Source organism: Molothrus ater, chromosome 1 (assembly GCF_012460135.2).
Source record: "Molothrus ater isolate BHLD 08-10-18 breed brown headed cowbird chromosome 1, BPBGC_Mater_1.1, whole genome shotgun sequence".
In the NCBI taxonomy this organism is placed as follows: domain Eukaryota; kingdom Metazoa; phylum Chordata; class Aves; order Passeriformes; family Icteridae; genus Molothrus; species Molothrus ater.
Window position 1 is genome coordinate 108,125,824 of NC_050478.2, and position 17,738 is coordinate 108,143,561.

The 17,738-nt window shown below is 38.8% G+C and overlaps 1 protein-coding gene across 1 annotated transcript in view; it reads right to left on the minus strand.

The window, feature by feature from the left end:
* The window catches only part of CDH2 (cadherin 2), a 115,440-nt gene that overhangs the window by 12,690 nt on the left and 85,012 nt on the right, over nt 1-17,738 (minus strand). Inside the window, exons 8-14 of the mRNA XM_036399524.2 lie at nt 14,500-14,637; nt 13,954-14,139; nt 11,800-12,056; nt 10,324-10,466; nt 8,900-9,133; nt 8,347-8,580; nt 6,983-7,122 (exon numbers count right to left, since the gene is read on the minus strand). Coding sequence (XP_036255417.1) covers nt 6,983-7,122; nt 8,347-8,580; nt 8,900-9,133; nt 10,324-10,466; nt 11,800-12,056; nt 13,954-14,139; nt 14,500-14,637 — 1,332 coding nt within the window. The remainder of the gene's footprint in view (nt 1-6,982; nt 7,123-8,346; nt 8,581-8,899; nt 9,134-10,323; nt 10,467-11,799; nt 12,057-13,953; nt 14,140-14,499; nt 14,638-17,738) is intronic.

Sequence of the window (17,738 nt, forward strand, 5' to 3'; positions counted from 1 at the left end):
GAACTGCAGACAACAGAATGAAACAACAATGAACCAAAACTACAAAATGCTATGCAGAGACAGGTAGGACTTTTTTTGAGAAAAGAAAACTCAGAAAATATTTTAATACATTACATCTGAATTGAGAGCTTTCCACTACCACAGCCTAGTGCCTGGAATGTGACTGACATGCATTAATGATTTATGACTCTGGCTTCTCTGGTGTCTCGGAGCTCTTGGTTTATTTCCTGGCTGTTCAGGAGACTGTGTGTGATACACTTTGAGGGATGATTTGGGTTTTCACCTTCTACAGAACGAAAGCTTTGGTTAGCCACTAACACAGGACTGGACACATGAATAATGTAACAAAACCACTATACCTGTTTCTCATTTTCAAGGGATGCACCCTTTGCAAAGAAATATGGAAGTTCAGCTCTATCCCCATAGAAGAAATAATCAACTTTAATGTCACCAGATCACTTTGACTTAATTTGATGGTAAGACCTGCAAGTGTCTTTCACTGAACACAACCAGCTGCAGTGGTTTAGGTGCATATAAAGCAAGAGGAGCAGAAATTTGAATTTTACCTGCCCCTTTTAGAGGATGGAGCTTTAGTAGAAACTCAGTTTTTTTTATTTTCTGAAGAGAACAGAACTAATAATGACTCTGCAGTACCTATGGATAAAACAGGTGTTCTGCTTTGCCTTTTTGTCCCAAAGGCAATTACTGTCTACTCCAATAGAGAAATGAGATGGAGAAGTAAGGAAAAAAATATTTTACTCTTGCATGTTCCCACTGAAATCTTAAAAAAAAAAAAGAAAAAAAGAAAAAAAAGAAAAAAGAAGTGAAAACCAATCCTGCTATATATTCTACCCCCAAACCCAGAAAAATCACCCTAAAAGGCTATGAGAAATTTTCACATAAAATATTGCTTCAGTTCTGCAAAATACTACAACCTCCCCTAAATCTTACATTTCCTGGAACTATGAGACTTCAAAAAAAGCAAAGATAGAGAACTGACTAGATGTAGGCTGCAGGGGGGAGGATAGTTAAAATGCCTACACCAACAGTTGCTCTTTGTCACTTGTTTTAGATTACTTTCTGCCATACTGCTTTTCCCATTTGTTTTTATAACAGATGCATCTGGAGTACTACAAGTTAATAATTTTTAAGATAACAAAGAAGCTGGCTTATCTTTTTCATAATTAAAAAGGTGAAAGTGAAGCTCCAGCTGCAGATACAATGCAATAACAGGCAGAGGGTCTAGATATGATAAAATTAAACAAAACAATTTTGTAATGGAATTACGAAAACACTACTTTTCATATCATGAGATAAAGATTCACCAAGGAATGACAGTAATTCCTCCATAGGAGCACTGTATGAGTCACTTATTCAAAAAAGTGAAGCTAATGTCTTAGTAAGCAAACACAATCCCTGAAATAACTATCTTTTAATTATAGTATTGTATATTCATGGGGAATATCATAGCAACCTTTATTTCATTCATTATGTTTGAAATTTCAGAACATAAAACATGTTCTATTCTTAATGCAATGCAAAATGAAGGTTAAAAACTGAGAGTAAATGAATCTCATTAACACAGGGTGGTGAAAAAGAAAATCTAATCACATGGATTTATAAAGTTCATGGAGTAGGTAAGGACCATTATCATGTTTACAAGTGGTAAAAAGACCCAGCACAGAAGACTGATGTTATCTCAAAATGCGGGCATACAGAAAGTTATGACAATATGAAAAGGAACCCCAAAACCCACACACAAAAATTCAGAAGGATTACCTAATTTTGCTTTTATCTATGACACATAAATGCTAGAACACAGCTACCCTTTCATAAAAGAGCAATTTCTGTTCAGAATTTAGATCCTGCACACATACAATAAACCATTCATCTTTTACTTTTAATGCGATTAACAGCGTTAAATGCTATGATTTTCTCTCTTATGTAAATATGTAAAAAAATGATAAAAAGCAAGCAACTGATTAATGTAAAAAAAATTGATGTAGGAAGGACAATGAAGACTCCTCAGCAAGTAAACTACTCTGAATAATAGTAAAATCACTGCATTGAAATTCTAGTGCTGAAAAGATCTGAGGGCTAGATTATCCTACATGTTCAAAACAGCTCATCTGCAATACTTTAAAAGCATACCACCCACTTGCTCAGACAACTTGCTTCAGCAGGACTACCTGCATGAGCAAGTATTGCTAAAATTCAGGAAACATTATAGAAATGAACTCAAAGGAGAGAATCATCTTGTGCAATGAGACATATTACAACAGCAATTAGATAAAAAAAAAAAAAGTATCACAGTTATCAGGCTGACATATGGTGCACATATCCCAGTCAAGCACCCACCACCTTGATGTAAGTCACACAAATGGCCCAAGATATGTGACAAAAATGAGTTAGTGATGGTTATGGGTTGTGATGTGCTGTGTGTGCAAACTACATTGCAGACACATGCTAAGTGCTCCAACACTCAGTCAGCAGCAGGTTTGGGTTCTCTGGAACTGAGACTGGTGTTACAAGTTCAGAGCACATTATATCAGGAAAGAATATTCACTATTTGCACCTCACACCTGCCCATTTGCTGAACAACTACAAGCCACGGATCATGAGGTTCATTAATAGTCAAGAGAGGCACTCACTACAGTTTCCTAATTTGAACTTTCTGTTTCAGAATGTAACAAACTATACTGTCCCCCATCAGCAGGAGTTTAAGATTCAGATACAATTTTAGGAAAAACAAAATAAAATATCAGGGTTTAACAAAAAAAAAAAAAAAAAAAAAAAAAACCAAAAAAAAAAAAACCAAGCCAAATAAACCAACACCAAAAAAAACCCAACCCAACCCCAATACCTTTCCCCTTCCCAAACAAGTTGCGTTGACTTCTGCAGAATGATGCTGACTCAAACCCTCTCATGGCCCATCTCCTCTAAGTCAGGTAGCTCAACTGTTGAAAGTAGAAAACAGTAAACAGAATTCTGAGAAGAATCCAAAGCTTTCTATCTGGAATAATTCTGCTTTTTCTCATTCCTCCCTTATCACCAACTTCTGCTGGTACATTCATAGCTCAGAAAACCCAGACAGTTGCTGCCTGGAACAACAGGAGTGCTGTAAACATTTTGGAGCCTGTTTTTCAGCCTGTTTTTTCTGGGTGAAAAAAGTCCAAAACACTTCCAGTGTTGACAATGCTCTTTGGAGGTGAGCAGGCTGACTTCAGTTACAACCCACAGATCAAAAGCTTTCCTGGCTTACAGAATTAATAGCATTTTTCTCAGCTGCTGTGGAGATCACACGACCCTGTGTACATCATGCCAGGGTAGAAGACAACTATGAATCATTCAAGATCCTCAATTTTCTTGACAAGCATTCAGTCTGTCAGACTGAACAAAGCAGGCCAAGATGGCCTAAGATGGGATTACCAGAAGACCTTCACAAAGGACTAAACTGCTCTTTTATTACAGATTTCACTTCATAATTCCTTGGAATTGCTGGCACAGGAGAAAAAAAAACCCAAACACACCAACAAAATGAAAGAGGAATTCCAACTTGTTTCTGGCAGTTGCTGTGACTCAAGAGGAACTAGCTGGAATTTGAACTCATCTAATTTCTTACAGGAGACATCAATCTGATAGAATGTACAGAGAGTTTGAAAGGAACCTGCTGAACATGTTTTAGGAGTTTCTGGGTCTGCCATGACAGCTAAGAAACCCAACTTGCATAGTTTCAATATAAATAAATTAAACCTCTCAAATAAATAAAGTGTTTTAAGATAAAAACCTCCAACATTTAATTTGCTTCAGGATAAAGAGAGACCTAAGTTCTATCACTTACCTTCAAGCCCTAACAGTCTCATCTTCAAATAACCTAAACATCTGGGAAATATCAGGCCACACAGGGTAAATCTTTAAGCTGTCCTTCTACAGAAGCATGTGATTTTAAAAAGTAATTTGCTGGCTATAAATAAAAGCAACTTTACCTTTTATGAAAATGTCTGAAGCTTTTAAAATACTGTTTTCACTGAGATGCACACAAGGCTTTAAAATTCCCTTTTATTTCATCACATGAGATGCACCCTGGGCAGGATGGCTCTGTGTTTGAGTCACCTTGTTTACTGCCTTCTACTGAAGCTGCTTGTTTAATCAGTCCTCAGGATTTCAGGTATGGTGCACCATAAAAAAAGTTAATATTGATGCAGAGCATTTTCCTGTAATTTGCTGATGACTTATGGATCCAAGATTGACACAAAGCAATTTTTCTTGATTTTAATAGAACAGTGGCAGTTTTACTCTGTGAGGTCTCACTCTGAAAATACATTTTTGATGTTAGTCCCGTACTTTTTTAGGACACTCACTTTGACACTTGAATACTTTCATTAACATTGACAAAAACACAAAGATCTTTCTAGCCAATATCTTTTGCCCACAATGCTGCACGCAAGTTTGCTTATGCAGTATTTTGCTAAGCCATGGTTTTCAAAAAATGAGATTACTGCTTGCAGAGAACTTGTTGGGACATTTGAAAAGCTCTGCATTCTAAGTTCCGAAATCTCACATAAATGCGTGCAGAACAAAATAAACCCCAATGAAATATCATTCCCCCTCTTTCCTCTGGGCACAGAGGATGAGGAGGGCCAGGAGGGAACCAAGACGAAACAAATCTAAGAATTATTACCATCTAGTTAAGTACAGAAAGAATTTAGATTTAAAAAAATGTCTAACCAAAATAAAGTAAAATAATCTCCCTGAAAAGCAAGACAGAACATATTTATATCATACATTGTAGACAAGAAAATAAGATGAAAAGTTTGTGCTCTCTCTTCATCCATTCTGCATAGGAACAAATTCCAAGCTTTGAAGCAATGGGAGAACCTACCACTATTTTTGCCTACTAGTGGTATAAAACTGGCTACACTAGAAATGGTAAAAAAGCTTGTTACACTTTGTCCAAGCTGTTCTTTTCTGGACATGTTTTCGACATTTAGAGTGTGCAAGTGTGTTTTAGACCCCCAGAGACTGGCCTATTGTCAATGGATCAAAAAGGGGACCCGCGTACCTGAACAAAGTGGCTGCAGTGAAGATAACTAAATCGCAGTAGTGGCTTTAAATTCATCTTTAGAAAGTAAGAAGGGGGTTTGTGACTAAAAACCATTCAATCTTTTGTAAAGCCCTTAAAATTCTCTAGGTTTAGATGCTTTCTATGTCCACTGTGAGAGGAAATGGTCCTAATTTCACATTCCTTACTGTTTTCCTGCCAGTGCACCCGTTGGCAGTTCTCCTTTCTCTGCGTGCAGCACGTTCATTCACTGCGATTACGGATGCTTTACATCGCCCCAATCTCCGCGGCACTCACAGGATGTCTCACTCCCTCCTGCCACACCACCCTGACTATACCTCTCACAAAGACAGCACTGCCAGCTGGAGAGGAGCACAGCACAAGATGGGCAGAGGAGAGACTTCAGAACCATTCCTGTTTTGCTGTCATTGTACACTGTTACTGTGGTTAATGTTTCTGATCTGCAGCACAATCCCACCCAATGCTACCCTACCATCACCTATGGCTTCCCAATGCACTATACTCAGAGAACCTTACTCACTTCTGTCCTGAGGGTTGTGTGGACAGTAATTAAAAATCAAAGATCCATGACAATTGCTGAACAGATCCCCCAGAGAATTCAGGATGAACAGGAGCTGGGAATATGCGAACTGAAAAATTACTTCTCACAGGACTGAGTTTTCCTAATTTTCTTTTAAGATTGTAACTTTTCTGTACAACAACAGATGCACAAACAGGATGCAGTTCTTGTACTGAAACTATGTACAAATAACTGGAATACATGCATAGACTCAAAGGGCTGTTTTCACTTTATTTAACATAAGCATTTTTCAAAAACTGCATAAACTGAAGTTTCCTTTGAAAACTGCCTAAGAAGAACATTATGCAGAAAAGCTAGGAAGTAGGAACAGTACTTGGGGAAATGCAGGAAGCATGGAAATTACTAAGGGGAACACAAATTTCAGATAAACAAACAAATGAGCAGAAGGAAACTATAGAAGTCTGCAGCAGTGAAGGGAGACACTTTTCAGATAACTCAAGTGCCAGATGACTGAGACTGGGGATGTGTGGAAGAATTGCACTTAATTTTTCAAGGCTTTTAACTGGAAAATTTCTTAGACTCTATTATACGCACTGTTCTCTTTGTAATTACTACACTCACTTCTACCATTGATAATGTGCATAAATCTGCTGTTTGTCATGTTCATAACACACTTAATAAACGTCCTCTAAAGGAAGGAAATCACACTGCTTGAAAATCCACTAACTTGGAGAGAGAAGGGCGAAAAGACACTATTCTTAGCATACACACATCACTCCTAGTCCTCTGACATATCAGCAGTGGTTCAACCAGAGGTGACATGAGAGTAAATGCACATGGCACCTGCCTGGAAAAGTATTTGAATAAACACAGATGTGCCCTGACAGCTACTTGAAACCTAAATGCTTTCCAAGCCTGAAATCCCAGTGGTGGCAAATCTGTCAATAGCCAACATTACTATTTATCTAGAAAGGCATTCACCCACCATCAAGAAAGGGCTGTATTTGGTTTCGATGATATTAGGCACCCTGCACTCGTGTTGCTGTACAAGTTCCCAGACAGGGAGCGAGGAAAGTTTACAGACAGCAATGACAGTAAATGTTAACTTTCATTTAAATATAACAGCCTTAGCTGGAATCTGGTCAGAATGCTTTTACTGCAAGAGGACAAGATACTGCTTTTATATCTTATCCAAACGGCAAGCAATTGGTATATTAGTAATGGCAAAAAAAAAAAAAAAAAGCAATGTTTTATTTAAAGTTATTGCCTTCAGTACTTAATGTAAAAATTAGCTACCTACCAGAGTGCTTCAATGTAAACAAGACAAAGTGCAGTGAGAAGTGTAAATCTATACATAAAACCCATTAACCTTTCCTCACCTGATCTTCTTCTCCACCCCCTTCTTCATCGTATTTCAGAATGTTGTCCCTCACATCATCTTCAGGATCAATCAAGAGCTGCTTTGCCTGGCGCTCTTTATCACGGCGTTTCATCCATACCACAAACATTAAAACTAAAACTGTAACACAAAAATGGAAGAGACAAAACCACACCTTAGTTCTGGACCACAGCCATAAAAACTGTAGAAATTGTGTGAAGATTTAAAAGAAGAAGAAAAAAAAAAGCAATGAAGTTGGATTTGACTGTTCTGGAGGTTTTTAAAATTAATAATTTGACAGAAGGCAGCTTAAGTAAGAGATGGTTTAACTCAGACCACTACAGACAATTCAGTTTAGAAATCAATCACATATTCAAGGTTGTAAGTAACAAATCCATTCCAAATTGCAAAATAAACTTGCCATGAAAAGAATTAAGAAAGACTGTGCTTCATAAACCACTATATTCAGAAAGAAATCTTTCCTTCAATAAGGCTCTGTTAGTTTCATACCTAGCATTTAAAAGATTTTTTCTATCAAGAAAGTAAATGCACTGTGTGCTTGTGTAAAATCATGTGCTTATCCAGGCTCTTTTTTTTTTAATTACCCCTTCCCATAATTTTCTATGTTCTAGATGGGTGCATAGTGTACTATGACCAGGCTAATCTCTCCCTTGTGTTCCACCACAACAGGCAATCAGTTAACTATAATGTGTAGGAGAGCTAGCTAATCTAATTATCTAATTTACTCCACTGGACAGACACTTACTCATGATTTTTAGTCATTTCCCTTACTCAATGCACTTCACACAAAATAAAATGGTACAGCTTTATGCAGTACTTAAACATACACATCATTGCAACACCTGCCTTTCTTGTCAGGCCTTACACGAAGGACTGTGATGCATTATTTTCCAACAGAAATTCCTACTTATCTGAAACACAGTGTTAGTAACATCAGAGCACTCCTTAAAAGCATTTTTACCTGCTAAGGGTGGCACCAAATTGCACAGTACTGGCAACACAAGACAGATTAGAAGCCTGGGGACTAATCACATCTTCAACTTGGCCACTCACTGATGTAACACTACAAGTGTCTGTGAGTATAAATGGAAAATATCTTTCACAACCCAATGCAGGGCTTTGAGTGCCAAACAGGTGCTAGCTGTACTCTGTCCAACTCCAAATCCTGTACTATCAGGAAGTTTTTGTACTTGTCCAAAACACTGAAACATGCAGAAACAATTCCTGGACCTGAGCCTTCAATAACTCCCCTGTCTTTGTCAAGGTACCTGATACTAAAATAAGTAATATTGTACTTGCAAAACAAGAGTAAAGGAGTTAAAATTAAGAGAGCTATCTACTCACTGAGCAAGATGATGATACAAAGCAGAATTGCAATGATGGCACCAGTTCCCAGCCCTGCACCAACAATCCGGTCAACATCCGTGCAGTCTCCATTTAAGTCACACTGGCAAACTTTCACCTTCAGCAAGGAAGTGCTGGATGCATGTGGATTTCCAGAATCTGTAATTACTATGGGCACGTCATAGATACCGGCCTCCAGGAACCGGATTCTTAAGGAGAGCTGGGCGTGATCACCTGCGTGTGAAAATAAGGTGCTGGTTAAAAAGTAATATATTGCTCACATGGGATTAAAACAGCATTGGCAAAAATAGCTCATGTTTCAGCTCAGTGCTAATTTCTTGCTCAAACTGCTCTGTGACACTCAGGGTGACAGACTTCCTGACTGCTGTGATCATCTTTTCTTTCTTAAAATTTCTTGTCCTCTGGGGAACTTACACTAAGGTGATTTCTTGTTCATATCAACCAAACTCATGTATGTTGTGAAATAATACCACAGAGAAGATATTTGCAAAAGTTTCTTTAAAACTATGAAGATTTCCATAATGTTAATTACCACTAATTCGAACAATGGTCCAATTCCTCTTAATACTAGCAGGTGTGTCAGGCAGTTCAAAGGCAAACGGGCCTGCATTTGGATCTATGTCAGGGTCTACAGCAGTGATGTTAATAGCATTAGGCTGCAGTGTTTCACAAGTTGTGGCTTCTTTTGGATGCACTTGGGGGGCATTATCATTGATGTCCAGCAGGTATATCTGAAGTGTGCCAGTTCCACTCATTGGGGGTATTCCTAAAAGAAAACGAAATAGCATTAAGCCTGTTTCCAGTTGCAAAGTTATTTAAATGAAGCTGTACCAACACACTTACATGTTTACCTCAGTTTTGGGATTCTTTTACAAAACCAATCTAACACTGTCACTGGCCCTGCTGACACAATAATTCTTATGTAGTCTGCACTGAGAAAAATGGCCCTACTCAGCAAAATTCAGCAAATAACTGCAGATCCATAGATCATGGACTCACTCACTTCACTGACCAGACAGACAGTTAACCTCCAGAGATGGTCCACATCAAAGGCTTCAAAGAAGGTGCAAAATAGGGATGGTTTGTCCTCTGGAAAAATTATTTCCTAACTTTGAAGGCTTAAGATCATCCTTTACCATAAATGTGCTATTTAAATTCTTTCTAATACTGAGTTTCATCATGCTATTTTTGGACATTCCTGCCATCTATATCGAATGTGTTATGCTTCCATAAATCTTGTGGAATCACACACTGGTGTGATCATTTGGCAGTGAATTTTTCAGTATAACTAGCAATGGTTCTCATTCTACCTCCCATAATCTTCCAGTTCCATTTATGTCCTTTCTCCAGAACAGGGCCAAAGTATAGAAACAGTTGATATAGCTTCCAGTTCAGAAATTTTTACTATGTCTTCTTTCCAAGGCAAATAGCCCCAGTGTTTCAGTTTTCCCTTATAATGTGAGAATGTCCCTAACTGTGCCTGTCCATCTTTCTGCTATCAGCTATGAACAGTACAGCCCTCCAGCTGAAATCAAAGGACTCATTTCTGAGCAGTGTTAATTGTCATTAACAATCTGACAACAAAAAGATACTTTTCCTTCTGCACTGCTGCAGCCTGAATGTGGGAAAATACAAAGCCCCTCCAATGACACATTACTCCCCATAAAGCCCACTCATGCTGTGCATTCACTCAACCTACCACACTCCCATGCAGGGCTTTTTCAATTTGCTGTCAACACAACTACTGTAACCAAGACAGTGTTTTTCTTTAAACTCAGAGAATTATTCTTCAGCCATTTCCCAAGTAGCTGGGAAATTATACATGGTCTGATAGTAATACAGACTTCCAACGGGATGTATTCTAAGCATATCCTGTTTTCTGCCCCTAAAACTGAATGCCATTCAATCACAAAGATGAAAAGCTTTTTGAAAAAAATACACAATATTGATACATACCATTATCAGAAGCAAGAAATGTTGCATTATACATATTGTTTTGCACATATATTGACTCTCTGTCCAAAACAGCTGTAGTAGTTATTTGTCCATTAACAGGGTCAATTTTCAGCCAATTTGCAGGATCTGAAAGTTTTGAGTACCTGTGTAATTAATCATAAGTTTACGTTATTTATCTAGCAACATAAAAATTGACAACAAAGACAGTATTGGTATTTTAATTTGTATTCTGAACATGTTTTTGGAATTTGAAGACAGTATTTTATTTTCCATAATAAATTTCCATTTATCAAGCCCTGTCAGTAAATTTCTTGGAAATACATAAACCAGTCCTGCATTTCGATTCTTCAAGTGCCTTGCCCTGTAAGTTATCATGTAACTGGAGGAAATCATATAATTACCATAAACTATATAACATTAATACTCAGACTCAATTAAAATATTCAGTCAGGATCCTCCTTGGTTCTTCTACACCTACAGAGCTATTCATACTAATTTTCATATTGTCAGAGCGCTGAGAGCAGGAGAGAAGTAAAAACGGATAGTGTTAGTTGCACTAACTCACATTGTTCTAGCACTTCAGTATCACTTCATTTTCAGAGGCCCTGGTTTTACTGCATGTTTTTCATCTTAATTTGAAAGAGAACTGACTTTCAAAACCATTCTTCTATCTGATAAATTTTCTCTTTGACATTAATCAGGTGCAAGCTATCTTAGTGCTGAAGTCCTCATGCTGTCATTTCTATGATGGTTATGTCCAGAAATGAGCAAAGTATTACAAAGAGCTAACCAAATATCAAGAGAATATAAAACTGCAATCATCTTTATTTTGGAAGGAAAGACAGTACAGAAGTCCTGGAGTTTCTTCTACATTAGCTAAAAAAAAAAAAGAAGCTGTATAAGGTGAGTCCTGACCCACGGGGAGTCACAGCCTTAATTTGCAAATAACGCCCATTTCTTACATGAGGCATACTTGTGTAGAAAAGTTTTAGACATAAGAAAAATTATGATCAAATTATGATCATAGCTGTCCATACAAGAATTCACAGACAGACAACACCTCCATTTTGCATTACTGGAGAAAAAATAAAAAGAAAACCCTTCAGATTTCATCAACAATCTGACTTCGTTGCCCTGTGAAAATTACTGGTGAATTTTAATTGCAAATGATCTTAATTCACAGAAGCACGTGCCTGCCCTGACTGAATTTGCTGGGATAGAACATATACTTTACCACAGATGCATAACTGCATTCTATCTTGATGCAATGGGACTTAGGATGAGAAAACAACCCAGCTTACACACCTGGTCAGTTCACCTTCTCTACAGCCAAAAATCCCTTTGGAGAAAGCTGCACAAAACCCACAGGATGTGTTGGCACAGCTGTGTGCTACAGTAAATGCAGTCATTTCACAAGTCACCTCTTTGCTCCCCCCCCATTCCACAACACAGATATTGCAAAGTGCTTATATAGACCTTAGGGAGGTTTGCTGCATGTAACGATCTGGGTCCTGAGCAGTAAAAGTTGTCAACATGCTCCCAGCCATCAGCCCTTCTTCCTGACGCACGAGCTTGGGGTTTGGAACAAAATATGGGGGCTCATTCACATCAATGACTGTAATGGACACGGTTGCTGTTGACTGAGGAGGATGCTGAATCCCCTTAGCCAAAGGCACTTGATTTTCTGCAGCTACGGTAAGTACAAACATCCTGTTGGTCTCGAAGTCAATAGGCTGGGAAGAGCAAAGAGCAAGTGTTAATGTTCACTCACAGTAGCAATGGACACACAGTAACATTTTAAAATTAAGCACATTTTTGAAGATTACTTGTACTTTTCTGAAAAATCAGCACAGAGTCTGAAGAGAGCACAATACCATCACCTCAACACAAGCCCATGTGTTGGGGTTTTGCTTAGCAGCATGTGGTGGTTTCAGTTCTGCACACAGCAGCAGCAGCAGTTTTGAAGTCAGAAGAGCTAGAAACCTTTAGAAATCATTCTGGGATTTAACCTACTCTGGTACTGCCATTAGAGACAAATGAGGAAACTAATAGTTTAATCACAAAATGATGAAGGAGCTCCCAGGTTTGTGCCAGGCACTCAGATGTGCCTCCTGATGGATCTCTCCTAGGGACAGAAAGCTGAAAGAGTTCTGTCAGAAGGATGGAAGTTTCCTTCAAAGAAGTTCATGACTATAGCTATTCCCATAGATCAGAGATTCTCATGTCCTCAACATCCCACTAGAAAGACTCTTGGTAATCCCAGTCAACCTGTTTTCTGATATACCTATAGCTTCCACCTTCCCAGTGAAGATAACCTTCCATTTGGAGAGTTCCTCGAGAGCCGGAATTCCAACTTAAGAAGAACTAAAAACAGTGTGAATCTAGAGTTCCTCTGTCATGCTGCACAGGGTTGAGGCATTCCTGGAGACAGGATTTCCCTTTGTACTATGCACTGTACTACTCACACAGATCCCAGATTGGAAGAAAACCCTGTACCTTACTGGGGCAGTTGGCATGTGACAGTATGAAGTAAGTGACAAGAGACAATCTAATCTTCATTACAGGTTGACAGATCAACTCATTGCACTGCCAAGAGAAACTGTAGGCAGGTTTCCAACTCTTCCCGTGTCTGGGCACTTAAAGGAGTGCTAAAAAGCACAGACACTCACATAATTCTTCTTGGAAGACTGCAATGCAACAATTGGTACCTCTGGGGAAGAGCAGTTATAAACCAGAGACAGTTCTTAAAGAAACCCACTGTGAATTACTATTAATGCTGCATGTAGGTTGTATCTTTTTGTCACCTAGATACTGGGAGGATTAAAATCAAACAAAATGAAATTAAATAAAATGAAACAAAATGAAATAAAACAAAACAAAACAAAACAAAAGGAAAAGTGAATTTTTTAATTTCCAAATGGGATTACTGGCATTGCACATTTGACTTTGAAACCGATCAGCCAAAAGCAGAGCAGGCCAACTCAGAGATGAGACATTTATCAGTGGGTCATGAGGAAAGGTGGCTATTGCCTGGCAGGTTTAATTATAGAATCACATTGTTATTATCACTTGAAATAAGTCATCCCTCAACACAGAGCTGTGTTGGCTAGAGAATGAAGACAGACAGGTTATTCCATAAAAGGTATTTAAATGAGGTTTTAAAAATAGCCAGTCTTTAAATGTCTCTTGTAGAAGTACCCTCCCACCTATTATTTTTTCCTCTCTGATTGTGCTTTGACTGCCTGTATCTCTTCCTTAATGGAACATCTTGACAGAAAATGTGCAGATGACACGCATGACTGCTAATTGAGGAGGTAGGAAGTTGTTTAGACTAGCAAAAAATACTAAGCAGACACTTTTCCACAGAGTAATTTCTAACTTTTAGCAAATAAAGATTCAAGATTTTTAATTTCTAATAACCTAGCCAGATTTTTAAAACTGAGCAGGCGGAATACTATTGATAGCATAAGCAAGGTAACATTAGAAGAGACAGACTCAATTCCACAAGAAAGGGAGCATCCGTTTTATTCCAGATTCATGCTGGCCTCAGGAATTCACATTTCCCACGTTTTGGTGTTCTCCCACCTCTTCCATCTCTGCTGAACTCTCTGAAAGGCAGGCGTGCCTTACCTTTACGACAGTGACCAGCCCGTCGTTGCTGTTGGGGTCGGTGAGGATGGTGAAGCGGCCGGTGGGGTCCCCCCCGGTCATGCGGTACATGGCGTTCCAGGCCGGCGTGTGCGGCTGGTCCTTATCTGTCACCGTCAGGTTCGCCACGATCACATCCACCCTGTTCTCCGGCACTTCCCCATAGAACTGCAGAAACCATGGAAACACTTCACCTCAGCTCGGGGAGCATGCAAGGGCCACACCAGGCTGAACGTTCATTAAAGCGGGACAGCCCACCTCTCTTCACTGGAGCTCTGATAATTTATCTAATGCAGTTTACCTGAGGCCACCCAGAGAACCAATGGCTTGATTCCCTTGTCAGCTTTTGCCTTTTGGTCAAAAACAGAACACAGCATGTAAGGAATATATATTCTGCACATATTTTGATTCTGCCTGCCAGTACAGTATTTAGTAAGTAATAAATATTTACTGTCTGCGAATATAATGAGAGAAACAGAGAAGGGTTATAAATACACAATCCTTCAGTAACTCCTATCCTGTACTTACAGTCATGGCAGTGAACTCTGGAGGATTGTCATTGACATCTGTCACAGCGATGACAGCAGTTGCTGTGTTTGAAAGACCATATGTTGGGTTTCCTTCCATGTCCGTAGCTTGAATTATTAATGTATATTGTTGTACTTTCTAAAACACAAAATGACAACATAAGTTTTAGACAAAACTAACATTACCATAGGACAGCAGGTGTTCCCAAAAATTGCACTCTGCTAAGCAACGGAGCCTATCACACTGTTTATTCTAGTTAGCATCACCCAAAATGACAGGAGCAAGCAAAGTTTGTGCCACAGGAATACAGCAGCAGGTTGCTTATACTGAACTACTGTTTGACTTTCTTCAAAGACCATCAAGGTTAGGACAGGCTGACTACTTCCTACTCTAATAAATCAAACCACTTTAGACAGTTAATGCATGATCACAGGTTTAACAATGCTTTTCAAACAGCGAAAAGAGAGCCAGAGTGCATTTTATACTAAAACAGGGAAAGTCCTCAAAAGCATTTGAGAGCACTGAGCCAAGGTAGGTTTGTTGGCCAAACGGCCACAAGTGCCAAGGTTTTGTTTCAGCCAAGCCTGAGTATAAAACTGCTGCTGCAACTTCTTGTGATCTCTATGGAAACCAAAGATGTCGAGGCCAACAGAGATGAGTAAGGGCACTGGAGAAAGGGGGAGGGAAGCACCAAACGGGCTATTTCCATAAATGTTAAACACCCTGGCCGAGTATGGCAGCCATGGGCCCCCTCTCCCCCCACTGCTGCTAACGGCCCTTGAGCTGGGCACTCGCTCCCCCCTCACAACTGGACTGGGGCCAGCGCCCCTAAGCACCCGAAATGCCTGGTGGAGACCTGACCTCAGCCTGGTGAGCTGCTTAAAATAACATTGACAAGGTTCTATTAAAAAAAAAAAAGCCATCATAAAGATGTTTTCTGTGTAGAATTGCTGAAAAGTTTATTTTAACTCATTGCTCTCAAATATTTTAACTAATTGCTCTCAAATATTGTGCATGCTCCTTCATTTTTTCAGTTCATCGTCATTCCTTGCAGAGAAGTGTTATCATCCAGTTCTTCCCAAAAGAAAGGACATAAACATAAGGAGCTGTTATTACTTTGAAACAGCACTTTCACAAACGGTTTACTAACACTGGCAAAAACATTTTGGCAAAATAAAAATATTAGAGAAAGAGCCTATTTTTATGTTTTGGGGTTTTTTTTGTTCCACTTGGTACACTATTTTCTTCCACTGTCTAAAGAGGGGGGTATATGACAGATTACTTCTCATGAAAACAATTTATAGAATCATGAAACATGCTGAGTTGGAACAGACCCATCAGGATCAGAGAGTCTAACTCCTGACCCTAAGCAGGACACCCCTAGAATCACACAATTTACAAAAAGGAATTACAGGTATTGATACAAAAAATAAGCAAGGATAATTCCATGGGTAGTATTTAGCTTTCTTTCAAACTTTGGCCAGACAGTACGATAGACATGAGAGGTTTAATGGTTTGCAACATTTCCAAGCAGCAACAATGAGTCACGGAATAGAAAGTTTTAAAAATAAGCTCTATGGATCTTTATTGCCCACTGAAGATAACGATTTATGCTCATGACCTCTTTCACACAGAAACCCTTACAAGACACCCCAAATGTGAATTGCTACATACGCATCCCACAATTCTTTAAAAAAGCAAGACTAGTATTAAGTCTACAGAAATGCAGTATTCATGTTTGATAATGCATAAATATATATACGTAGATGTATATGAATTTTGGCTCGGAAAATATACTTGCAAACTGACCTTCAATAGGCTTTAAACATCTTAAAGGTTTGCTTCAGGACACCAATAAGAGTAGCAGTCATGAGGGAATCAAAGAAATGCTTTTACCACTGTCATCCAGGAAAAAAATCATACTTTACTTACTGTGAAGCAATAAAATCTAAAGCAGTATTGAAGCAAATCTCACTGCCATATGATTCTATATTATTGAAACAGCAGGTGCTTCTGATTCATCTGGGTCTTAATACATTGATCCCAAGAAGCAAATTTCATTAAAGAAAACTCCATTATTATTACACAGAGACTCAGCTTCCTTACAATCGTCTTACTTAATTCCAACAGAACCACCACACTAAAAACTTCCCCAGAAAGTGCCCCAAAAGACAGCAAATCAGTGTTTTTGTTTGGTTCCTTGTTTTTTTTCCCCTCTTCCCAGCACTCACATAAAGCAGATAAACTGCTAAGAGTGAAATTTCAGAAATCAAGAAGCACACAACTTTCCAGGCATGGGGAAATTGGGGGACGTGGTCTCTTTTTACTGCGGTTTGAGAAGCAGCCAGGAATGAGCTGTGGAGCATGTGTCAGCAGCCTGCACAGAGACTTAGCAGCAACACATCTAAAAGCAAACTGGCAGCTTCAAGAAAGAACGCAGACCTCATCAGTTCACATCTTTCCACTTCAACAGAGGCCAAATAAAAGACCACTTCACTGAATTAACCTCACGTGAGGCAGGAATGTCAGTGTGTAAATTTAAGTACCTTGCCTGACTTCTTCAGCACCTCCAGCAGTAAGGCAGATGTTTTAATGCCGAAGTGAATTCCACAGCAATAACGGAAGAAATAAGAGCAGCTGGATCTCATGAAACAGCATCTTTTGAGATAACAAATGAAAGATTTCTTCTGCCTTAAGCTGAGTTTCCTTACCTAAGCATATCTCCTCCTGTGCATGTTAGCACAGATAATGCATTGTGCATGTTAATCTAAAATACCAGCAGATGAGGACTGCTATCAGAGGAACCACTTTTTTTTTTTAATGCCTACAACACTTATGCTCCCATAAAAAATGTGTCACATTATTTAAGAATTTAAAATTCTGCCTAGCATTTTATGACTTTAATTAGAGCTTTATCAAGAGAGACAAGACTTAGAGAAAAGAGTGGAAAGGCAGAAGTGGGCAGACCAGCTGGGGTACACAGACAACAAGGCACTCCCCAGCTCACTGTCAGAAGACGATTCAGCTTTGGCTCTCTAGACTCCCAGTCATTTTAATTTAATTGACTTCCACAAAATGACTCAGGAAATGGAGGAAGCAAAGCTTGGGAAGGAAACCATTTTATTTCATATTAGTCTAATTTAATATTTGAATGATTTAACGTTAATCATTAATATCCAACATGTTCAAGAAATGTTTATATATACCCATCTGGGTGTCAGCAGAGTGATCCATCAGGA